This window comes from Balaenoptera ricei, chromosome 6 (assembly GCF_028023285.1).
Source record: "Balaenoptera ricei isolate mBalRic1 chromosome 6, mBalRic1.hap2, whole genome shotgun sequence".
Lineage (NCBI taxonomy): Eukaryota > Metazoa > Chordata > Mammalia > Artiodactyla > Balaenopteridae > Balaenoptera > Balaenoptera ricei.
In genome coordinates this window covers 30,427,449-30,453,974 of record NC_082644.1, presented here as the reverse complement: position 1 = coordinate 30,453,974, position 26,526 = coordinate 30,427,449, and the positions used below count along the sequence as shown (strand labels likewise).

At 39.2% G+C, this 26,526-nt stretch overlaps 1 protein-coding gene across 1 annotated transcript; it reads right to left on the bottom strand.

The window, feature by feature from the left end:
• Positions 1-434: 434 nt before the first annotated feature.
• On the bottom strand, positions 435-21,001 carry LOC132368038 (pre-mRNA-processing factor 40 homolog A-like). The gene is made up of 2 exons (XM_059926656.1): positions 20,867-21,001; positions 435-1,547 (listed from the first exon to the last, which is right to left on the bottom strand). Exons 1-2 carry the CDS (start codon positions 20,999-21,001, stop codon positions 435-437), a joined length of 1,248 nt encoding a protein of 415 aa, XP_059782639.1.
• Positions 21,002-26,526: the final 5,525 nt, after the last annotated feature.

The window sequence follows — 26,526 nt, the reverse complement described above, 5'->3', positions numbered from 1 at the left end:
TGATGAGCTCTCTCAGCTTTGGTTTGTTTGGGAGAGTCTTTATCTCTACTTTATTTCTGAAGGACAGCTTTTCCAGGTAAAGTATAATTCTTTGACAGTTTTTTTTTTTCCTTTCAGCATGTTGAATATATCATCCCACTCTACTGGCCTGCAAGGTTTCTCCTGAAAAATCAGTTGATAGCTTAACTGAAGTTTCCTTGTATGTAAAAAAATTTTCTCTCTTCTTTTAAAATTCTCTCTTTGTCTTTGATTTTAGACAGTTTTGTTATAATGTGTCTTGGAGAAGATCATTTGGGGTTTAAATTTTGAAGGGCCCTATGAACTTCATGAACTTAGATGTCTAAATCTCTCCCCAGATTTGGGTAGTTCTTGGCTATTACCTTTTTTTAAAAAATAAATTTATTTATTTATTCATTTTTGGCTGCATTGGGTCTTCATTGCTGCATGCTTTCTCTATTTTCATTATCTACAACAGTAGCAACAATCGAAGTAACCTCAGGCTCAGGAACAACTGGAACAGTTCCACCAACAGTACTAGAAGCAGAGGTGGAAGCACTTGCATTGGCTGCAGCAGCTGCTGCTGCTGCTGCAGCTGCTGCTGCAACAACAGCAGCTGCTGCTTCTGCAGCAGCCATGGTGCTCATTGTGGTTGGAATTTCTGTTGTAGGAACTGGGGCTGTTGATGTGCTGCACTCTTCTTGTTTACTGCTTTCTTCAGCTTTGATCATTGCATGCAGGTTTGATTTTGTAATAAGACTTCCAGCAACAATGGTATTCTGGTATCCTTCAAGATCTTCAAGTTCTTTAGGTTTCACCCAGCGGGATTCTTTTGTTTGAGAATTGTAATAGTAAGGCTTTCCAGAGTCAGACTTGTACTCCTTCCAAGGGCATTTAGATAAAAGTTGCTCAGCAGGAGTTTTAAGATCATCTGGTTTCTCCCAAGTAGACTGTTTTGTTTCAGTATTATAGTAGTAGGTCCTTCCATCAGGTGATTTATGTTCAGTCCACATTGATTTTGCACCAGATGTTGTACCTGCTGCTACATCCATATTATTTACTCCTGGTGGTAAGGCAGGCTGCATGGAAGCCTGAGACATATGAGACATCATCATTCCAGGCATTACTGAAGACATCATTCCAGGCATTTGCCCCATTGGTGGTCCTCCCATTGGGGGCATCATTTGCGGCATCATTCCATGAGGTACAGGAGGCATATTCGCTCTCTGACCCATAGGATGCATACCCATTGGGACATAATGCATGCCAGGGTGTCCCATCATGAGGCCTCCATGCTCGGCTCCCATCCCCAGCCTCATCGTTGGACTCAGACTGCTCTGCTGGCAGCCACTGCCGCTACATATACCAACAAGAAATGATCTGAGTGGCTGGCGCCCACTGGGGCTAAAGGTTAAAGGCTGCCCTGCACTACGGGGCAGGATCAGCAGGGCCAATAAGCTGACAGGCTTCCCCGCTGTCCAATCAGACTGCACTGCCGACACGCAGCTCTTTGGCGATTCGCCCCCAGCCTCAGCCTCACTCGGCGTCGCCTGAGGCCACCAAGGGTTGGGTAGGGTGGGATAGGGGTGGAGTAAGCAGCTTCTAGTGTTAGCGGTGGCCGGGGCTGGATGCGCGCACGCGGGGCTCGAGGTGGAGGGAGGGGGTGGGGAAGGCGAGAGGAGGGGTTGTGAGGAGCGGGTTCGAGCTCAGTACGCACCAGCTGGCGAGCGCGTGCCAGGGTGGGGGTAGGAGGCGTGCCGAGTGGCATGGAGGGAAGTTGTGGTGGGGCAGGGAGAACAATTCGACAAGGAAGGAGGAAAGGGCAGTTAAGGGAGGCGAGGGCGTGGGGAGCTGAGCTGCCGTTAATGAGGGAAGCCGGGGCGAGTGCAGGCGTAGAGGGGAAGAAGGGAGAAAGCAAATAGGTTCGGGAATGTGTATTAGAGGGGCATGGGCAGGCGCTAGGACCGAGCATTGGGGAGGTGCGGCTTTGGGGCTGCCGGGGCACGAGCTTGCATTTCCTTTCCTCTTTTTGTGAGTGTGTATGTGTATGCTTCTCTGAGAGACTTTGTCTGTATACCTTTGCTTTTACCATTTCTCCTAGGGTTCTGTCTGTCCGATTTTTCTTTTTTTTTTAAGTACAGATTTTAGCACTTATAATTGGTGGATGTGTTTTTTTGGTTTGGCTACTCTCTTTTTTCTTTCTTTCTTTTTTTTATTACTTTCTAATTTTTAAATTTTTAATAATTTTTTATTTTAATAACTTTATTTTATTTTATTTATATATTTCTTCTTTCTTTCTTTTATTTTCCCTCTCTTTTCTTATGAGCCGTGTGGCTGACAGGGTCTCGGTGCTCCAGCCAGGTGTCAGGCCTGAGCCTGATAGGTGGAAGAGCCGAGTTCAGGACATTGGTCCACCACAGACCTCCCGGCCCCCCATAATATCAAATGGCAAAAGCTCTCCCAGAGATCTCCATCTCAACACTAAGACCCAGCTCCACTCAACGACCAGCAAGCTACAGTGCTGGACACCCCATGCCAAACAACTAGCAACACAGGAACACAACAGCACCCATTAGCAGAAACGCTGCCTAAAATCATAATAAGTTCACAGACACCTCAAAACAGACCACCAGATGTGGTCCTGCCCACCAGAAGGAAAAGATACACCCTCATCCACCAGAAGACAGGCACCAGTCCCCTCCACCAGGAAGCCTACACAACCCACTGAACGAGTTTTACTCACTGAGGGCAGACACCAAAAACAATGGGAACTACGAACCTGCAGCCTGCAAAAAGGAGACCCCAAATGCAGTAAGTTAAAAAAAATGAGAAGACAGAAATACACAGCAGATGAAGGAGCAAAGTATAAACCCATCAGACCAAACAAATGAGGAGGAAATAGGCAGTCTACCTGAAAAAGAATTCAGAGTAATGATAGTAAAGATGATCCAAAATATTGGATATAGAATGCAGAAAATACAAGAAATGTTTAACAAGGACCTAGAAGAACTAAAGAGCAAACAAACAGTGATGAACAACAGAATAAATGAATTTTAAAATTCTCTAGAGGAATCAATAGCAGAATACCTGATGCAGAAGAATGGATAAGTGACCTGGAAGATACAATAGTGGAAATAAGTACCACAGAGCAGCAGAAGAAAAAAGAATGAAAAGAATTGAGGACAGTCTCAGAGACCTCTGGGACAACATTAAATGCACCAACATTCGAATTATAGAGGTGTCAGAGATGAAGAGAAAAAGAAAGGGACTGAGAAAATATTTGAAGAGATTGTAGTTGAAAACTTCCCTAATATGGGAAAGGAAATAGTCAATCAAGTCCAGGAAGTGCAGAGAGTCCCATACAGGATAAATCCAAGGAGAAACATGCCAAGACACATATTAATCAAACTATCAAAAATCAAATACAAAGAAAAAAAATTAAAAGCAGCAAGGGAAAAGCAATAAATAACATATGAGGGAATCCCCATAAGGTTAACAGCTGATCTTTCAGCAGAAACTCTGCAAGCCAGAAGTGAGTGGAAGGACATATTTAAAGTGATGAAAAGGAAGAACCTACAACCAAGATTACTCTACCAGGCAAGGATCTCATTCAGATTCGATGGAGAAATTAAAACCTTTAAATACAAGCAAAAGGTAAGAGGATTCAGCACCACCAAACCAGCTTTACTACAAATCCTAAAGGAACTTCTCTAGGCAGGAAAAAACAAGAGAAGGAAAAGACCTACAATAACAAACCCAAAACAATTAAGAAAATGGTAATAGGAACATGCATATCAATAATTACCTTAAATGAAATGGATTAAATGCTCCAAACAAAAGAAATAGACTGGCTGAATGGATAAAAAAAGAAGACCCAAGAAACCCACTTCAGACCTAGGGACACATACAGACTGAAAGTGAGGGGATCAAAAAACATACTCCATGCAAATAGAAATCAAAAGAAAGATGGAGTAGCAGTTCTCATATCAGACAAAATAGACTTTAAAATAAAGACTATTACAAGAGACAAAGAAGGACACTAAAGAATGATCAAGGCATTCATCCACGAAGAAGATTTAACAATTGTAAATATTTATGAACCCAACATAAGAGCACCTCAATACAAAGGCAAATGCTAATAGCCATAAAAGGGGAAGCCGACAGTAACAAAATAATAGTAGGGGACCTTAACACCCCACTTTCACCAAATGGACAGATCATGCGAAATGAAAATAAATAAGGAAACACAAGCTTTAAATGGTACATTAAACAAGATGGACTTAATTGATATTCATAGGACATTCCATCCAAAAAGAACAGAATATACTTTCTTCTCAAGTGCTTATGGAACATTCTCCAGGATAGATGATATCTTGGGTCACAAATCAAGCCTGGATAAATATAAGAAAATTGAAATTGCATCAAGTATCTTTTCCAACCGCAGTGCTATGAGACTAGATATCAATAGCAGGAAAAAATCTGTAAAAAATACAAACATATGGAGGCTAAACAATACACTACTAAATAACCAAGAAATCACTGAAGAAATCAAAGAGGAAATTAAAAAATACCTAGAAACAAATGTCAATGAAAACATGATGACCTAAAACCTATGGGATGCAGCAAAAGCAGTTCTAAGAGGGAAGTTTATAGCAATACAATCCTACCTCAAGAAACAAGAAACATCTCAAATAAACAACCTAACCTTACACCTAAAGAAATTAGAGAAAGAAGAACAAAAATACTGCAAAGTTAGCAGAAGGAAAGAAATCATAAAGATCAGGTCAGAAATAAATGTAAAGGAAATGAAGGAAATGATAGCAAAGATCAATAAAACTAAAAACTGGTACTTTGAGAAGATAAACAAAATTGATAAACCATTAGCCAGACTCATCAAGAGTCCATATATATGGAATCTAAAAAAATAAAAAAGGCCCTGAAGAACCTAGGGGCAGGACAGGAATAAAGACTCAGCCATAGAGAATGGACTTGAGGACACATGGAGGGGGAAGGCTAAGCTGGGACGAAGTGAGAGAGTGGCATGGACTTATATACACTACCAAATGTAAAATAGATAGCTAGTGGGAAGCAGCCTCATAGCACTGGGAGATCAGTTTGGTGCTTTGTGTCCACCTAGAGGGGTGGCATAGGGAGGTGGGAGGGAGTCGAAAGAGGGAGGAGATATGGGGATATATGTATATGTATAGCTGATTCATTTTGTTATACAGCAGAAACTAACACACCATTGTAAAGCAATTATACTCCAATAAAGATGTTAAAAAAATTTAAAAAATATAAAATATAACGACTATGATCTTATGCCATGGGTTCTAATGGAAAAAGTAGACTGCATGAGAGAACAGATGGGCAATGTAAGTAGAGATATAGAAATTCTATGAATCAAAAAGTATGCTAGAGATTAAAATCCACAGTAACAGAAATGAAAAAATGCTTTTGTTGGCCTCATTACTAGGCTGGACATGACGGAGGAAAGAATCTCTGAGCTAGAGGATATCTTATTAGACACTTCCAAAATGCAAAAGCATAGAGAAAAGAGACAAAGAAGAACAGACTATCTATGGACTGTGTGCTACTGCTAAAAAGGAACATATATGTAATGGGAATACCAGAAAAAGAAAAAAGAGAGAAAAGAACAGAAGCAATATGTGAAGCAATAATGACCAAGAATTTTCCCAAATTAATGTCAGACATCATACCACAGATCCAGGAATCTCAGAGAACCTCAAGCAGGAAAATGCCAAAAAACTACCCCTAAACATTTCATATTAAAACTACAGAAAATCAAATATGAAGGAAAATCTTCTAAAAAGTCAGAGGAAGACAACTTACCTATAGAGAAGGAAAGAAGAGAATTTCATCTGAATTCTCTTCAGTAATCATACAAGAAGAGAGTAGAGTGAAATATTTAAATGTTGAGAGGACCCACTAACCTAGAATTCTGTACCCTGTGAAATGATCCTTGAAAAGTGAAGGAGAAATCATTTTCAGAAAAGCAAAAATTGAGGTAAGTTGTCACAAGTAGACCTACCTTGCAAGAAATGTTTTAGAAGGAAAGAAAATGAAATTCAGAACTAAGATCTATATAAAGAAAAGAGAGTGTTAGAGAAAGGAAAAATAAAAGTAAAATAAAATCTTGTATTTTTTATCCATAATTAACCTAACAGTTTGTTCAATATAATAATAGCTTAAGTATGCTTATATGTGTTTAAATATATGTATGTCATGTATAATTTTGTATGTGTAAGTGAAATAAATAACAGCAATAAAACAATGGACAGGAAGAGAGCATAAGATACGTTTGTTATTATAAGTATTTGTACTACTTATGAAGCAGTATAGTGTTATTTGAAGGTCGACTTTTGTTAGTTGTAAATGTATATTGAAAGCTCTAAGGAAACCACTCAAAAAAGTTTAAAAATATATATAATACATATCCTAAGAAAGGAGAGAAAATGGAATAATATACAATGCTCAATTAAAACCACAAAGTGAAGAAAAACGTGAAGGACAATAATAAGACCAAAGAAGAAGAGCAATGAATAGAAAATGTAAAAAAAAAAGTTAGATATTAATCCAAATATATCAATAATCACTTTAAATATCAATGGTATAGATACATCAATTAAAAGATAGACATTGTCAGAGTGGATAAAAAACCAACACCCATGTTTTCTAAAATGAACCTACTTTAAATATTGACACATATTAAAAATAAAAAGAATGGAGAAAGATAAATCATTGTAACAGTAATCAAAAAAAGGCAGAGAAGATTGGGAAGATGGGAGAGTAGAAAATATCAGAAATCTGTCTCCCCACATAAACATTTACAATGGCAGAATCTGTCAGATGTAATTATACTGGAGTCTACTGAAAGTTTGCAACTTCCAACGGAGATTTGTATGGTAAATTGCAATTAACTTCTGTCAATTTCACCTCTGAACACAGTAGCAGTTACCCATTTCTCATTCCCAGCCCTGGGGCAGGCAAGCTGTGCACATGTTCTTGGGTTGCCTTGCACATAGCCTGTGGGAACCAGATTAGGCAAAGAGGATGCTGTCCTCCAAATATTGGGATCTGTGCTCTGATCACTTATTGTTGCTTCTGATAACAGAGATGCAGAAAAAGAGGTGGTACCATTATCATCGAACCTCCCCCCATTGTTATAAGCATCTATTTCTCTAGCTGGAGTGGCTTCCTGGAGATTTAAAGAGCTAGCGCCATTTTTTTCCTCTTCATTTCCCTCCTCCTTTTGGGAGCCAGACATCAAAGACCAGGACATTAAAAACTAACTGCATATATAGGGGAGTTTGCCCAAGGGAAAGTGCAGCTCAGAAAAGAACCAAGAAGATCAATTTTCAGCTCAGACTTATCCTCAGCACAGAGACAGTCTACAACAATGAAAACAATAACAACAGAACCAAAATAAAACAGCAAACCCTTGGGAAAGGGGAAAATTGAATCTCCAGAATTAACAAATTTTTATATCCAAACATCCAGTTTTCAACAACAAAAAAATCACAAGGCATAAAGAAAGAAAAGTGTGGTGCATTCAAAGGAAAAAATAAACCAAGAAACTGTCCCAAAAAAGACCTGACGGTGGACCACTAGAAAAAAAATTAAAACAACTATCTTAATGATGATCAAAGAAATAAATAATGACATGGAGAAAATCAAGAAAAAGATGTGTGAAGAAAATGAAAATATCAGTAAAAAGACAGAAAACCTAAAAATTATCCAAAATGAAATTCTGGAGCTGAAAAGTATAATAACTGAAATTAAAAATATGCTACAGGGATTCAAAGGCATATTTGAGCTGGCAGAAAAAAGAATCAGTGAATTTAAAATTATCAAGTCTGAGGAACAGAAAGATGAAAGAATGAAGCAAATTGAACAGACTTGAGGGACCTATGGGACACCATCAAGAAGATCAACATACCATTGTGGGACTTCAGAAGAAGAGAGAGAGAACAGGACAGAGAAAATATTTGAAGAAATAATGGCCAAAACCTTCCCAAATTTGATAAAAGATATGAATATAATCATCCAAGAAGCTCAACAAACTCCAAGTAAAATGAACTCAAAGAGACCCACCCTAGACACATTATAGCAGCATTATTTACAATAGCTAAAACGTGGTAGTAATGCAAGTGTCCACTGACAGATGAATGGATAAGCAAAATGTGTTATATATATATACATATAGATAAGCAAAATGTATATATATATGTATATATATATATAAAACAGAATATTATTCAGCCTTAAAATGGAAGGAAATCCTGACATACACTACAACATAGGTAAACCTTGAGGACATTATGCTAAGTGAAGTAAACCAGTCACAAAAAGACAGATACTTCAGAGATTGGTTCAAGATGGTGGAGTAGAAGGGCATACGCTCACTCCCTCTTGTGAGAGCACTGGAATCACAACTAACTGCTGAACAATCATCGAGAGGAAGACACTGGAACTCACCAAAAAAGATACCCCACATCCAAAACAAAGGAGAAGCCACAGTGAGATGGTAGAAGGGGGTGCAATCACAATAAAATCAAATCCCATAACCGCTGAGTGGGAGACTCACAACCTGGAGAACACTTATACCACGGAAGTCCAACCACTGGAGTGAAGGTTCTGAGCCCCCCATTAGGCTTCCCAAACTGGGGGTCTGGCAACAGAAGGAGGAATTCCCAGAGAATCAGACTTTGAAGGTTGGCAGGATTTGATTGCAGGACTTCGACAGGACTTGGGGAAACAGAGACTCCACTCTTGGAGAGCACACACAGAGTAGTGTGTGCACCAGGACCCAGGGGGAAGGAGCAGTGACCCCATAGGATACTGAACCAGACCTAGCTGCTAGTGTTGGAGGGTCTCCTGCAGAGGCAAGGGGTGGCTGTGGCTCACTGCGGGGACAAGGACACTGGCAGCAGAAGTTCGGGAAGTACTCCTTGGTGTGAGCCCTCCTGGAGTTGGCCATTAGCCCCACCAAAGACACTGAAGGCTCCAGTGCTGTGTCACCTCAGGCCAAACAACCAACAGGGAGGGAACCCAGCCCACGAATCAGCAGACAAGTGTATTAAAGTTTTACTGAGCTCTGCCCACCAGAGCAACACCCAGCTCTACCCACCACCAGTTCCTCCCATCAGGATGCTTGCACAAGCCTCTTAGATAGCCTCATCCACCAGGGGGAAGACAGCAGAAGCAAAATAAACTACAATCCTGCAGCTTGTGGAACGAAAACCACATTCACAGAAAGATAGACAAACTGAAAAGGCAGAGGACTATATACCAGATGAAGGAACAAGATAAAACACCAGAAGAACAACTAAGTGAAGTAGAGACAATCTTCCAGAAAAAGAATTCAGAATAATGGTAGTGAAGATGATCCAGGACCTCGAATAAAGAATGGAAGCAAAGATGGAGAAGATGTAAGAAATGTTTAACAAAGACCTAGAAGAATTAAAGAACAAACACCTAGAAGAATTCAAGAACAAACAAACAATGAGATAACAATACAATAACTGAAATGAAAAATACACTAGAGGGAATTAATAGCAGAATAACTGAGGCAGAAGAGTGGATAAGTGACCTGGAAGACAGAATGGTGGAAAACTGCTGCAGAACAGAATAAAGAAAAAAGAATGAGAAGAAATGAAGACAGCCTAAGAGACCTCTGGGACAACAATAAACACACCAACATTCGCATTATAGGGGTTCCAGAAGGAGAAGAGAGAGAGAAAAGAGCTGAGAAAATATTTGAAGAGATTATAGTTGAGAACTTCCCTAAAATTAGAAAGGAAATAGCCAACAAGTCCAGGAAGTGCAGAGAGTCCCAGGCAGGATAAACCCAAGGAGAAATATGCTGAGACACATAGTAATCAAATTGACAAGAATTAAAAGCAAAGAAAAATTATTAAAAGTAACAAGGGAAAAATGACAAATAACATACAAGGGAACTCCCATAAGGTTAACAGCTGATTTCTCAGCAGCAACTCTACAAGTCAGAAGGGAGTGGCACAATATATTTAAAGTGATGAAAGGGAAGAACCCAAAAACCAAGATTACTCTACCTGGCAAGTATCTCATTCAGCTTTGACAGAGAAATCAAAAGCTTTACAGACAAGCAAAAGCTAAGAGAATTCAGCACAAGCAAAGCAGCTCTAGAACAAATGCTAAAGGAACTTCTCTAAGTGGGAAACACAACAGCAGAAAAGGGCCTACAAAAACAAACGCAAAACAATTAAGAAAATGGTAATAGGAACATACATCTCGATAATTACGTTAAATGTGAATGGATTAAATGCTCCAACCAAAGGAAACAGGCTTGCTGAAAGGATACAAAAACAAGACCCATATATATGCTGTCTACAAGAGAAAGTGAGGGGATGGAAAAAGATATTCCATGAAAATGGAAATCAAAAGAAAGCTGGAGTAGCAATACTCATATCAGATAAAATAGACTAAAATAATGTTACAAGAGACTAGGAAGGACACTACATAATGATCAAGGAATCAATCCAAGAAGAAGATGTAACAATTATATATATTTGCACCCATATATATATATGCACCCAACATAGGAGCACCACAATACATAAGGCAAATGCTAACAGCTATAAAACAGCAAAACGACTGTAACACAATAATAGTGGGGGACTTTAACACCTCACTTACACCAAATGGACAGATCATCCAGACAGAAAATTAATAAGGAAACACAAGCTTTAACTGACACAATACACCAGATAGATTTAATTAATATTTATAGGACATTCCATCCCAAAACAGCAGGTTACACTTTCTTCTCAAGTGCACACGGAACATTCTCCAGGGTAGATCACATCTTGGGTCACAAATCAAGCCTGGGTAAATTTAAGAAAATTGAAATGATATCAAGTATCTTTTCCAACCACAACGCTATGAGATTAGAAATAAATTACAGGGAAAAAAACGTAAAAAACACAAACACATGGAGGCTAAACACTACGTTACTAAATAACCAAGAGATCATTGAAGAAATCAAAGAGGAAATCAAAAAATACCTAGAGACAAATGACAATGAAAACACGACTATCCAAAACGTATCTGATGCAGCAAAAGTAGTTCTAAGAGAGAAGCTTATAGCAATACAAACCTATCTCAAGAGACAAGAAAAATCTCAAATAAACAATTTATTCTTACACCTAAAGGAACTAGAGAAAGAAGAACAAACAAAACCCAAAGTTAGCAGAAAGAAAGAAATCATAAAGATCAGAGCAGAAATAAACAAAATAGAAATAGAAAATGATAGCAAAGATCAATAAACTAAAATCTGGTTCTTTGAGAACATGAACAAAATTGATAAACCTTTAGCCAGACTCATCAAGAAAAAGAGGGAGAGGACTCAAATCAATAAAATTAGAAATGAAAAAGCAGAAGTTACAACAGACACCCAGAAATACAAAGCATCATAAGAGACTACTACCAGCAACTCTATGCCAATAAAATGGACAACCTGGAGGAAATGGACAAATTCTTAGAAAGGTATAACCTTCCAAGACTGAACCAGGAAGAAATAGAAAACATGAACAGACCAGTCACAAGCACTGAATGTGGAAATGTGATTAAAAATCTTCCAACAAACAAAAGTCTAAGACCAGATGGCTACCCAGGTGAATTCTATAAATATTTAGAGAAGAGCTAACACCCATCCTTCTCAAACTCTTCCAAAAAATTGCAGAGGAAGGAACACTCCCAAACTCATTCTATGAGGCCACCATCACCCTGATACCAAAACCAGACAAAGATACTACAAAAAAAAAGAAAATTACAGACCAATTTCACTGATGAATATAGATGCAAAAATCCTCAACAAAATAGTAGCAAACAGAATCCAACAACACATTAAAAGGATCATACACCATGATCAAGTGGGATTTACCTCAGGGATGCAAGGATTCTTCAATATACGTAAATCAATCAATGTGGTACACCATATTAACAAATTGAAGAATAAAAACCATATGATCATCTCAATAGATGCAGAAAAAGCTTTTGACAAAATTCAACACCAATTTATGATAAAAACTCTACAAAACGTGGGAATACAGGGAACCTACCTCAACATAATAAAGGCCATATATGACAAACCCACAGCAAACATCATTCTCAATGGCGAAAACTGAAACATTTTCTCTAAGATCAGGAAAAAGACAAGGATGTCCACTCTCACCACTATAATTCAACATAGTTTTGGAAGTCCTAGCCACGGCAATCAGAGGAGAAAAAGAAATAAAAGGAATACAAATTGGAAAAGAAGAAGTAAAACAGTCACTGCTTGCACATGACATGATACAATACATAGATAATCCTAAAGATGCCACCAGAAAACTACTAGAGCTAATCAATGAATTTGGTAAAGTTGCAGGATACAAAATTAATGCACAGAAATCTCTTGCATTCCTATACACTAACAATGAAAGATCAGAAACAGAAATATAAGAAACAATCCCATCACCATTGCAACAAAAAGAAAAAAAACCTAGGAATCAACCTATCTAAGGAGGTAAAAGATCTGTACTCAGAAAACTATAAGACACTGATGAAAGAAATCAAAGATGACACAAACAGATGGAGAGATATACCATGTTCTTTGATTGGAAGAATCAATATTGTGAAAATGACTATATTACCCAAAGCAATCTACAGATGCAAACCCTATCAAATTACCAATGGCATTTTTTACAGAACTAGAGCAAAAAATCTTAAAATTTGTATGCAGACACAAAAGACACCAAATAGCTGAAGCAATCTTGAGGGAAAAAAAAAACAGAGCTGGAGGAATCAGACTCCCTGACTTCAGACTATACTACAAAGCTACAGTAAACAAGACAATATGGTACTGGCACAAAAATAGAAATGTAGGGCTTCCCTGGTGGTGCAGTGGTTAAGAATCTGCCTGCCAATGCAGGGGACACAGGTTCAAGCCCTGGTCTGATAAGCAACTAAGCCCATGTGCCACAGCTACTGAGTCTGGACTCTAGAGCCTGTGAGCCACAACTACTGAAGCCCTTGCACCTAGAACCCATGCTCTGCAACAGAGAAGCTACCGCAATGAGAAGCCCACACAACGCAACAAAGAGTAACCCCTGATCACCACAACTAGAGAAAAGCCCGCGCATAGCAACAAAGAACCAATGCAGGCAAAAAAAAAAAAAACAAAAACAAAAAACAAAAACCCAGAAATGTAGATCAATACAACAGGATAGAAAACCCAGAGATAAACCCACACACCTATGGTCAACTAATCTATGACAAAGGAGGCAAGGATATACAATGGAGAAAAGACAGTGTCTTCAATAAGTTGTGCTGGGAAAACTGGGCAGTTACAAGAAAAAGAATGAAATTAGAACACTTCCTAACACCATACACAAAAATAAACTCCAAATGGATTAAAGACCTAAATGTAAGACTGGATACTATAAAATTCGTAGGGTAAAACATAGGAAGAAAACTCTTTGACATAAACCACAGCAAGATCTTTTTTGACCCACCTCCTAGAGTAATGGAAATAAAAAAAAAATAAAGAAATGGGACCTAATGAAACTTAAAATCATTTGCACAACAAAGGAAACTATAAACAAGATGAAAAGACAAACCTCAGAATGGGAGAAAATATTTGCAAACGAATCAACAGACAAATGGTTAATCTCCAAAATATATAAACAGCCCATGCAGCTCAATATTAAAAAAACAAACAATGCAGTCAAAAAATGGGCAGAAGACCTAAACAGACATTTCTCCAAAGAAGACATACAGATGCCTAGAGGCACATGGAAAGCTGCTCAACATCACTAATTATTAGAGAAATGCAAATCAAAACTACAATGAGGTATCACCTCGCACCAGTTAGAATGGGCATCATCAGAAAATCTACAAACAACAAATGCTGGAGAGGGTGTGGACAAAAGGGAACCCTCTAGCACTTTTGGTAGGAATGTAAATTGATACAACCACTATGGAGAACAGTAAGGAGGTTCCTTAAAAATAGAATTACCATAAGACCTAGCAATCCCAATACTGGGCATATACCCAGAGAAAACCATAATTCGAAAAGACACAGGCACCCCAATGTTCATTGCAGCACTATCTACAGTAGCCAGGTCATGTAAGCAACCTAAATGCCCATCAACAGATGAATGGATAAAGAAAATGTGGTACATATATACAATGGAATATTACTCAGCCATAAAAAGGAATGAAATTGGGTCATTTGTAGAGACCTGGATAGACCTAGAGACTGTCATACAGAGTGAAGTAAGTCAGGAAGAGAAAAACTAATATCGTATATTAATGCATATATGTGGAATCAGAAAAATGGTACAGATGAACTTGTTTGCAAGGCAGAAATAGAGACACAGATGTAGAGAACAAACGTATGGACACCAAGGGGGGAATGCAGGGGTGGTGGTGGTGGTGGTGGTGGTGGTTGTGGGATGAATTGGGAGATTGGGATTGACATATACACACTAATATGTAAAAAATAGATAACTAATAAAAAAATACTATATGCAATTTTCAAAACAGACAAATACTTCAAATACAATTCTGCTTACTTGAGGTACTTAGGGTAGTCAAAATCATAGAGACAGAAAATAGAATTGTGATTGCTTGGGGATAGGGGAAATGGAGGATATTGTTTGATGGACATAAAGTTTCAGTTTTACAAGATGAAAAGATTTACAGAGCTGGATTGTATATACATATACCATAAGTATATTGCACATCATTATAACTGTATTTAATAACATTAACTGTACATTTAAAAATGGTAAAATTTATATTATATGTATTTACTGTAATGAAAAATGTCAAGGAGAAATAAAGACTTTCTCAGACAAATATAATCTGAGGATATTTGTTCCCTTTAGATCTGCCTTGCAAGAAAGGATTTAAGTTTTTCAGAGAAGGTAAATGATATAGGTCAGAAACTCAGATCTATATTAAAAATGAGCATTAAATAAGTTAAAATAAAATCTTTCATGTTTTTGATTCTTAATTGATTTAATAAATAACTCTTACAAATGTACTGATAAAAATGTATTGAATGTTTCCATCATTTGGGTAACTGAAACAAATGACCGCAATGTAACAAGAGAAATTGTAAATACTATTATAAGTAACCTGTACTACTCATGGAAAAAAGCATTTTTAAGAGTTATAATTCGTATGCTATGGGAAGAGAGTAAATGGAACAATATAAATGCTCAATTAAAAGCAGAGAAGGCAGAAAAACAGGAGAACATAAAAAGGAAATAAAGGACAAGGGCAGTGAATAGAAAACAGTTACGAATATGATAGATATTAACCAACTTGATTAATGATCAAATTAAATGTGAATAGTCTAAATAAAACAATTAAAAGAAGAGATTGATGGAATGGATAAAAGCAAGACAAAATAATATGTTGTCAAGAGGAAATCCATTTTAAACACACAGATAAATTAAAAGTAAAGTGATGGTCAGAGGGAAGACAGCAGAAGGAAGAAGAACTACAATCCTGCAGCCTGTGGAACAAAAACCACATTCACAGAAAGATAGACAAGATGAAAAGGCAGAGGGCTATGTACCAGATGAAGGAACAAGATAAAACCCCAGAAAAACAACCAAATGAAGTGGAGATAGGCAACCTTTCAGAAAAAAGAATTCAGAATAATGGTAGTGAAGATGATGCAGGACCTCAGAAAAAGAATGGAGGCAAAGATCGAGAAGATGCAAGAAATGTTCAACAAAGACCTAGAAGAATTAAAGAACAAACAAACAGAGATGAACAATACAATAACTGAAATGAAAACTACACTAGAAGGAATCAATAGCAGAATAACTGAGGCAGAAGAACGGATAAGTGACCTGGAAAACAGAGTGGTAGAATTCACTGCTGCCAAACAAAATTAAGAAAAAAGCATGAAAAAAAATGAAGACAGCCTAAGAGACCTCTGGGACAACATTAAATGCAACAATATTTGCATTATAGGGGTCCTAGAAGGAGAAGAGAGAGAGAAGGAACCCGAGAAAATATTTGAAGAGATTATATTTGAAAACTTCCCTAACATGAGAAAGGAAATAGCCACCCATGTCCAGGAAGCGCAGTGAGTCCCATACAGGATAAACCCAAGGAGAAACACGCTGAGACACATAGTAATCAAATTGGCAAAAATTAAAGAAAAATTATTGAAAGCAGCAAGGGAAAAATGACAAATAACAAACAAGGGAACTCCCATAAGGTTAACGGCTGATTTCTCAGCAGAAACTCTGCAAGCCAGGAGGGAGTGGCATGATATACTTAAAGTGATGAAAGGGAAGAACCTACCACCAAGATTACTCTACCCAGCAAGGATCTCATTCAGACTCGATGGAGAAGTCAAAAGCCTTACAGACAAGCAAAAGTTAAGAGAATTCAGCACCACCAAACCAGCTCTACAACAAATGCTAAAGGAACTTCTCTAAGTGGGAAACACAAGAGAAGAAAAGGACCCACAAAAACAAACCCAAAACAATTAAGAAAATGGTCATAGGGACATACATATCAATAATTACCTTAAACGTGAATGGATTAAATGCTCCAACCAAAAGACACAGGCTTGCTGAATGGATATAAAAACAAGACCCATATATATGCTGTCTACAAGAGACCCACTTCAGACCTAGGGACACATACAGACTGAAAGTGAGGGGATGGAAAAAGATATTCCATGCAAATGGAAATCAAAAGAAAGCTGGAGTAGCTATACTCATATCAGATAAAATAGACTTTAAAATAAAGAATGTTACAAGACACAAGGAAGGACACTACATAATGATCAAGGGATCAATCCAAGAAGAAGATATAACAATTATAAATATATATGCACCCAACATAGGAGCACCTCAGTACATAAGGCAACTGCTAACAGCTATAAAAGGGGAAATTGACAGTAACACAATAATAGTGGGGGACTTTAACACCTCACTTACACCAATGGACAGATCATCCAAAATGAAAATAAATAAGGAAACAGAAGCTTTAAATGACACAATAGACCAGATAGATTTAATTGATATTTATGGGACATTCCATCCAAAAACAGCAGATTACACTTTCTTCTCAAGTGCACACGGAACATTCTCCAGGGTAGATCACATCTTGGGTCACAAATCAAGCCTCAATAAATTTAAGAAAATTGAAATCATATCAAGCATCTTTTCTGACCACAATGCTAGGAGATTAGAAATGAATTACATGGGAAAAAACATAAAAAGCACAAACACATGGAGGCTGAACACTACGTTACTAAATAACCAAGAGATCACTGAAGAAATCAAAGAGGAAATCAAATAATACTTAGAGACAAATGACAATGAAAACACGACGATCCAAAACCTATGGGATGCAGCAAAAGCAGTTCTAAGAGGGACGTTTATAGCTCTACAAGCCTACTTCAAGAAGCAAAAAAAATCTCAAATAAACAATCTAACCTTACACCTAAAGAAAATAGAGAAAGAAGAGCAAACAAAACCCAAAGTTAGCAGAAGGAAAGAAATCATAAAGGTCAGAGCAGAAATAAATGAAATAGAAACAAGGAAAACAATAGCAAAGATTAATAAAACTAAAAGCTGGTTCTTTGAAGAGATAAACAAAATTGATAAATCATTAGCCAGACTCCTCAAGAAAAAGAGGGAGAGGACTCAAACCAATAAAATTAGAAATAAAAAGGAGAAGTTACAACCGACACCACAGAAATACAAAGCATCCTAAGAGACTACTACAAGCAACAGTTTGCCAGTAAAATGGACAACCTGGAAGAAATGGACAAATTCTTAGAAAAGTATAACCTTCCAAGACTGAACCAGGAAGAAATAGAAAATATGAACAGACCAATCACAAGTAATGAAATTCAAACTGTGATTAAAAATCTTCCAACAAACAAAAGTCCAGTACCAGAGGGCTTCACAGGTGAATTCTATCAAACATTTAGATAGGAGCTAACACCCATCCTTCTCAAACTCTTCCAAAAAATTGTGGAGGAAGGCACACTCCCAAACTCATTCTATGAGGCCACCATCACCCTGATACCAAAACCAGACAAAGATACTACAAAAAAAAAGAAAATTACAGACCAATATCACTGATGAATATAGAGGCAAAAGTCCTCAACAAAATACTAGCAAACAGAATCCAACAACACATTAAAAGGATCATACACCACGATCAAGTGGGATTTATCCCAGGGATGCAAGGATTCTTCAATATAAGCAAATCAATCAATGTGATACACCATATTAACAAATTGAAGAATAAAAACTATATGATCATCTCAATAGATGCAGAAAAAGCTTTTGACAAAATTCAACACCAATTTATGATAAAAACTCTACAAAACGTGGGAATACAGGGAACCTACCTCAACATAATAAAGGTCATATATGACAAACCCACAGCAAACATCATTCTCAATGGTGAAAAACTGAAAACATTTCCTCTAAGATCAGGAACAAGACAAGGATGTCCACTCTCACCGCTATTATTCAACATAGTTTTGGAAGTCCTAGCCACAGCAATCAGAGAAGAAAAAGAAATAAAAGGAATCCAAATTGGAAAAGAATAAGTAAAACTGTCACTGTTTGCAGATGACATGATACTATACATAGAGAATCCTAAAGATGCCACCAGAAAACTACTAGAGCTAATCAATGAATTTGGTAAATTAGCAGGATACAAAATTAATGCACAGAAATCTCTTGCATTCCTATACACTAATGATGAAAAATCTGAAAGAGAAATTAAGGAAACAGTGCCATTTACCATTGCAACAAAAAGAATAAAATACCTAGGAATAAACCTACCTAGAGAGACAAAAGACCTGTATGCAGAAAACTCTAAGACACTGATGAAAGAAATTAAAGATAATACCAACAGATGGAGAGATATACCATGTTCTTGGATTGGAAGAATCAGTATTGTGAAAATGACTGTACTACCCAAAGCAATCTACAGATTCAGTGCAATCCCTATCAAATTACCAATGGCATTTTTTACAGAACTAGAACAAAAAATCTTAAAATTTGTATGGAGACACAAAAGATCCTGCATAGCCAAAGCAGTCTTGAGGGAAAAAAACAGAGCTGGAGGAATCAGACTCCCTGATTTCAGACTATACTAGAAAACTACAGTAATCAAGACAATATGGTACCAGCACAAAAACAGAAACATAGATCAATGGAACAAGATAGAAGGCCCAGAGGTAAACCCATGCACTTATGGTCAACTAAATTATGACAATGAGGCAAGGATATACAATGGAGAAAAGACAGTCTCTTCAGCAAGTGGTGCTGGGAAAACTGGACAGCTACATGTAACAGAATGAAATTAGAACACTCTCTAACACCATACACAAAAATAAACTCAAAATGGATTAGAGACATAAATGTAAGACCGGACACTGTAGAACTCTTAGAGGAAAGCATAGGAAGAACACTCTTTGGCATCAATCACAGCAAGACCTTTTTTGATCCACCTCCTAGAGTAATGGAAGTAAAAACAAAAATAAACAAATGGGACCTAATGAAACTTTAAAGCTTTTGCACAGCAAAGGAAACCATAAACAAGACGAAAAGACAACCCTCAGAATGGGAGAAAACATTTGCAAACGAATCAACAGACAAAGGATTAATCCCCAAAATATATGAACAGCTTATGCAGCTCAATATTAAAAAAACAAACAACCCAATACAAAAACGGGCAGAAGACCTAAATAGACACTTCTCCAAAGAAGACATACAGATGGCCAAGAAGCACATGAAAAGCTGCTCAACATCACTAATTATTAGAGAAATGCAAATCAAAACTACAATGAGGTATCACCTCACACCAGTTAGAATGGGTTTCATCAGAAAATCTACAAACAATGAATGCTGGAGAGGGTGTGGAGAAAAGGGAACCCTCTTGCACTGTTGGTGGGGATGTAAAGTGATACAGGCACTATGGAGAACAGTATGGAGGTTCCTTAAAAAACTAAAAATAGCATTACCATATGATCCAGCAATCCCACTACTGGGCATATACCCAGAGAAAACCACAATTCAAAAAGACACATGCCCCCCAATGTTCATTGCAGCACTGTTTACAATAGCCAGGTCATGGAAGCAACCTAAATGCCCATCAACAGACGAATGGATAAAGTACATGTACATATATACAATGGAATATTACTCAGCCATAAAAAGGAACGAAATTGGGTCATTTGTTGAGATGTGGATGGATCTAGAGACTGTCATACAGAGTGAAGTAAGTCAGAAAGAGAAAAACAAATACTGTATACTAACACATATGTATGGAATCTAAAATAAAAACGGTTCTGATGAACCTAGGGGCAGGACAGGAATAAAGATGCAGACATAGAGAATGAACTTGAGGACATGGGGAGGGGGAAGGGTAAGCTGGGACGAAGTGAGAGAGTCGCACTGACATATTTACACTACAAAATGTAAAAGAGACAGCTAGTGGGAAGCAGCTGCATAGCACAGGGAGATCAGCTTGGTGTTGTTTTCACCACCTAGAGGGGTGGGACAGGGAGGTTGGGAGGGAGGCGCAAGAGGGAGGGGATATGGGGATATATGTATACATACAGTTGATTCACTTTGTTGTACAGCAGAAACTAACACACCATTGTAAAGCATTATACTCCAATAAAGATGTTAAAACAAAAGTATAAATAAAAAAAAAAGGAAAGTACCAGTAATAATAATGTTTTCCTGGGGTCTCAGCCGTCAGTGTCCTTTCACCCACTGTGAGATGCAGCCCACCTCCACTGCCCCAAGTGGTCCTCCACTGCCTCTGGGCTGGTCTCTGGACCTGTTGTCGGCACTGTGGGGACCACTAAGACTCTGATATGGCCCAACTCCCACGTGCACTTGCCCCCAAAGTCCACAGCTGCCAAAGCCAGACTGTTTTTTGTGGGAACACTCATTGTCTACTCAGATATTCCATAGATGCAGGGTCTACCTAGCTGATCATGGGGATTTATCCTGCAGCTTGTGCAGCTGATGGAGAGATTTTCGATCTTCTTCCTTATTCGCCCCATTCCTGGGGTTCAGCTTTGGTTTTATCCCCACCTCTGCGTGTGGGCCACTCACAGGAGTCTGGTCCTGAGGCTGCCCTGGAGCACTTGGGTCTGCCCCAGCGAGGGCAGGGCGTGGAGGTGGTATGACTGCTTCAATCGAGGGAGGCCTGGCGACACCAGATGTGCAGGGAAGCTGGCAACCACAGGCACAAGAGATATGGCCCTAGTGAATGCCTTTTCTGGAGTCAAGTGGCAGGCGTGCAAGGGCCAGCCCTGGGAGGGCTTTTTCTATTGCCTGGCAGCAGGTGCACGAGGGCCAGTCCTGAGAGGGCTTTTTCTATTGCCCATCAGCAGGCACCAGTGTGTGGGGAGAGAGAGGCTACAATATTGGCTCCACCCCCTGTGTGTGACTCATCAGTAGTGCCCTGCTTCCATGGCAGTCTGGTCTTCGTCCGTAGGCATCTCCTGCTGCAGATTTCCTCCCTCCGGTCCCCTCAGTCTCCCCACAGCCAACAGCAGTCCTTGCCCTGGGCCTGTTCTCCAATCCCCACGCTCCAGCTCCCAGACCCCTTGCACACCAGTGAACACACGTCCCAGTCCGGGGCATGTAGTGCTGGAGCATGGACCGTCTGTGTAGTTCTCACTCTGTCCTGTCTGCCATAGATCAGCTGCTTCACGCTCCTCCAACAGCCTCAAATGCTTCCCTTCTGTCCCAACCGATTTCCCCATTGAAGAGGGGGCTTCCCCAGATGCGGGAGTCTCTCCTCTGCTTCAGCTGACCTGCCCCAGGGTGCAGGTCCCATCCCCCTTCCTCTCCTCCTCCTTCTCCCTTCTTTCTTTCTTCCTACCCAGTTATGTGGGGATATTTAGTCCCCTCCAGTGTCCATGGTCTTCCGCTAATGTTCAACCAGTGTTCTGTGAGAACTGTTGCATCTGTAGATGTATTCCTGAGGCATCCATGGAGAGAGATGAACTCCATGTCCTCCATTATCTTGGATGTCTCATGAGGTTTTGATATAGCAGTCTACATATGTACAAAGTTGTTTTAAGTTGCTGATCTCTTCCCCACCTAGGGGGGTTCCTTTAGCATTTGTTGCAAAGCTGGTCTGGTGGTGCTGAATTCTCTTAAGTTTTGCTTGTCTGTAAAGCTTTTGATTTCTCTGTTACATCTGAATGAGAGCCTTGCTGGGTAGAGTATTCTTGGTTGTAGGTTCTTCCCTTTCATCACTTTAAATATATCATGCCACTCCTGGCCTGCAGAGCTTTTGCTGAGAAATCAGCTGATAACCTTATGGGAGTTCCCTTGTTGCTTTTAATATTTTTTCTTTGTCTTTAATTTTTGTCAATTTGATTACTATGTGTCTCAGCATGTTCCTTCTTGGGTTTATCCTGCCTGGGACTCTCTGTGCTTGCAGGACTTGGGTGACTATTTCCTTCCCCATGTTAGGGAAGTTTTCAGCTATTATCTCTTCAACTATTTTCTCAGGTTTTTGCTCTCTCTCTTCTCCTTCTGGGACCCCTATAATAAGAATGTTGGTGCATTTAATGTTGTCCCAGAGGTCTCTTAGGCTGTCTTCATTTCTTCTCATTCTTTTTTCTTTATTCTATTCCATGGCAGTGATTTCCACCATTCTGTCTTCCAGGTCACTTATCCATTCTTCTGCCTCAGTTATTCTGCTATTGATTCCTTCTAGTGTATTTTTAATTTCAGTTATTGTTCATCTCTGTTTGTTTGTTCTTTAGTTCTTCTAGGTCTTTGTTGAACATTACTTGCACCTTCATTCTTTCTCTGAGATCCTGGATTATCTTCACTATCATTATTATGAATTCTTTTTGCAGAAGGTTGTCTATCTCCACTTCACTTAGTTGTTTTGGGGGCGGGGGTTATCTTGTTCCTTCATCTGGGACATAATCCTCTGCTGTTTCATTTTGTCTAACTTTCCGTGATTGTGGTTTTCATTCTGCAGGCTGCAGGACTGTAGTTCTTCTTATTTCTGTTGTCTGTCCCATGATGAGTGAGGTTATCTAAGAGTCTTGTGCAAGCTTCCTGACGTGAGGTACTGGTGGTGGGTAGAGCTGGTTCTTGTTCCTCTGGTGGGCAGTGCCGTGCTCAATAAAACTTTAATCTGCTTGTCTGCTAATGGATGGAGTTGTGTTCCCTCTCTGTTGGTTTGTTGGCCTGAGGTGACCCAGCACTGGTGCCTACAGGCTGTTTGGTGGGGCTAATAGTGGCCTCTGGGAGGGCTCACGCCAATGAGTGCTCCCCAGAACTGCTGCTGCCAGTGTCTTTGTCCCTGCAGTGAGTCACAGCTGGCCCACCCCACCACTGCAAGAGATCCTCCAATACTAGCAGGTAGGTCTGGCCCAGTCTTTTACGGGATCACTGCTTTCTTCCCCTGGGTCCTGGTGCACACAAGACTTTGTGTATGCCCTCCAAGAGTGGCATTTCTGTTTCCCCCAGTCCTGTGGAAGTCCTGTAATCAAATCCTGCTGGCCTTCAAAGCTGGACTCTCTGGGGATTCCTCCCATTGCTGAACCCCAAGGCTGGGAAGCCCAACATGGGGCTTAGAACCTTTACTCCAGTGGAAGAACTTCTGTGGTATAATTGTTTTTGTTTGAGGTCCCCCCCCCCCCAGCTGGTATGGGATTTGATTCTATTTGACTGTCCCCCTCCTACTATCCCACTGTGGCCTCTCCTTTGTCTTTAGATGTAGGGTATCTTTTTTGATAGGTTCCAGCATTTTTCCATTGATGGATGGTTGCTCAGCAGTTAGTTGTGATTCCTGTGCTCTCGCAAGAAGGGGTGAGTGCACGTCCTTCTACTCTGCCATCTTGAGCTAATCTCTGTATTTTGTTAATTTTTTTTCTTACTCAATCTAGCTAAAAGTTTGCCTATTTTTGGATCTTTTCAAAAAAAAAAAACAACTTTGGTTACATCTGTATTATTTTTCTATTTTATTAATTTCTTTTCTAATTTTATTATTTCTTTCCTTCTGCTTGCTTTGTGTTTAATTTCCTCTTCTTTTCCTAGGGTGAGAGACTAAGTTCTTTTTGAGATTGTTCTTCGTCTGCAATATCTAAAGGAATATGTTTTTTTCCTTAAGAAATGCTAAAAGAAAATAAAGGAAAACAATGAACAGGGGATATGTTCCCAGGGAATACAGTCAGAATCCAATTAAGGATAGGAGGGTTAAACCTTATGCCAAACTGGATTTTAGAATATCAGCAATTTCTGGATACCCCCATTATCCTCTTTTCTGAATTGGAGTGTTTATTAAGGTTATCTTCTCCTTTTAAAACGATTAAAGGTGGAATTTGGGGAGGAGACAATTTCTTTTTTTAGTTCATAGACCTCCTGATAATGAGAAGTCACATCTGGACCTGATATAGAGACTAGTAGCCATCACCCAGAAATTCTGGGTTTTGAGCTTGAAGCAGTGACTAGAAAGAATTTGGAATCTCTCTTGGGAAGGTGTTGAGCGCCCTCTGTAAGTGGGAGCAGAAAGGTAAACAAATACATGGTGATCAGAAATGGTGGACTTCAGGTGGGAATTTTTAATGGCTAAGGAGCTCAGTAAATTCTCTCCCCAAAAAGCAATGATAAAACTGGAAAAATTAGTCCAAAATAACCATTTTAGGACCCTGGAAATTACATACAACAAATTGAAAGCCTTTTATTCAAGAAAAACTACTAAAACTTAGTAAGAAAAGTGGGTGTCTGCAGCATTTTATCCAGGGAATATTCCCATTCACCCTCAGCTTTGTGACACAGTGGTTCTATCAGGTCAGGGCAGGACCTTGTGGACCAGCAGTCTCCCTGCCAAGGGAGATAATTTGATTTGATCTTGGAAAAACTAGTATACAGAGTTGATGGTGAAAACAATAGTGATCTTAGTGTCAAACAATCGAGAAAGCCAACATTGCAGCTAGCCTGAGGCAACAAAATGAGGAAAGCATTCTACTAGTACACTAGCCAGAAACTTAAGAGGCTCCAGGAGAATTGAGATTTCTCTACTACAGCCAAGGTAAGTGGTGGTCCAGCTTTTGTTTGGATTCCTCCTGCACCAGAAGGTTCTCTTGCGAGACAGATAGTAGCCCTGAGGACCACTCTGATTTGAGAAGACATTCCTCAATGGAGCCAGAATCTTCCTCTTTACAGTTCCATGCAGAGGCCCTACTCCTCTTCAGTACTACCCATAACCACAACCCTCTGTCTTCTGGGGACAGTCATTTACAATGATGAAAGGTGAAAGGTGTTAGATGAAGAAATATACAGACCTAAGGTGAATTTAACTTGGCCATAGTAGGTTGTGTCACCTCAGACCACTCTGATTTCCAGGTTCCTCAACTTTATAATGAAAGTGATACAATGTCTGTCTCTATAGAAACTTCCTCCTTTGAGAAAAGTCACAAATGTGCTCTTTCTTTACTTTCCACAGCTTTCAGAGTTGACTCAAGGAAGGTTCTGACAGAATTGGGTACAGAGAAATGGGGACAGAGGAAGAAAATGCAAAGTGTGAGGAGATGAGGGAGCAATAGGTGAGTCAGAAAACTAGGTTGAGGGAAGTCACTATGAGCATACAACACTACTTTGCTCTGAGTGTCCTAGCATCTCTGGAAAAAGTAGAAAAAGGATAGTGGATCTATTCCATATCAGTATAGAATACAGAATCTCCTGAGAACAGCTCTGAGCTCAGGGGCTCATCAATGACAAGCATCGTTCTCACGTAGCATTCAAGGCCCCAGCCAACCTCTTTAGCCTCAACTCCTGCTGTTAACTCGTTTCTTGAGTTTCAGCTACACTCCAAAGGCCCTTTCCCGCTTGGAACTTTTTCCACACTGTTCCTTCTTTCTGTAATGCTCCTCCAACTCTGACTGATTAACTAGCTATCTGAAAAATGTGGCTTAGGCAGGCCGTTGGCTGAAGCTTCCCTGAGGTCCCTGTGCCCTTTTTCCTGGATTGTCTCTTTTGGACTGTAAGCTTCTTCAGAGAAGAGCCTGGACCTGATGCCTTTCTCTCATTTTTATTTGGCCAGCCAAGGTCAAGCAGGTACAGGTGGTGCTTCAGGAAGGTTCATCCCACACTTGAATGGAAGAGGGAGAACAGGAGATGAATAAATGTGGGCTGGAAAGACAGGAAGGACAAGTCCTCAACAAATATTTACTAAGCATAAGCCTCTTTAGACATCTAAAACACATATCTCAAAACAACAATTTTGGACTACCCATTTTTATTTATCAAATTAGCAAGGACTGTTCAAAAGAAATAATGCTTTGTGCTAGTGGGCATGGTGCTAGCTGAGTACTCTTGTTTTTTGCTGGTGGAAGTGAAAAGGTAGATGATTTTCGGTATCAGATTGGAAATAGATAAGGAAAATATATTTGTGTATGTTGGAACATATTCATATATAGGAATGTCTTTTAAGGAAATG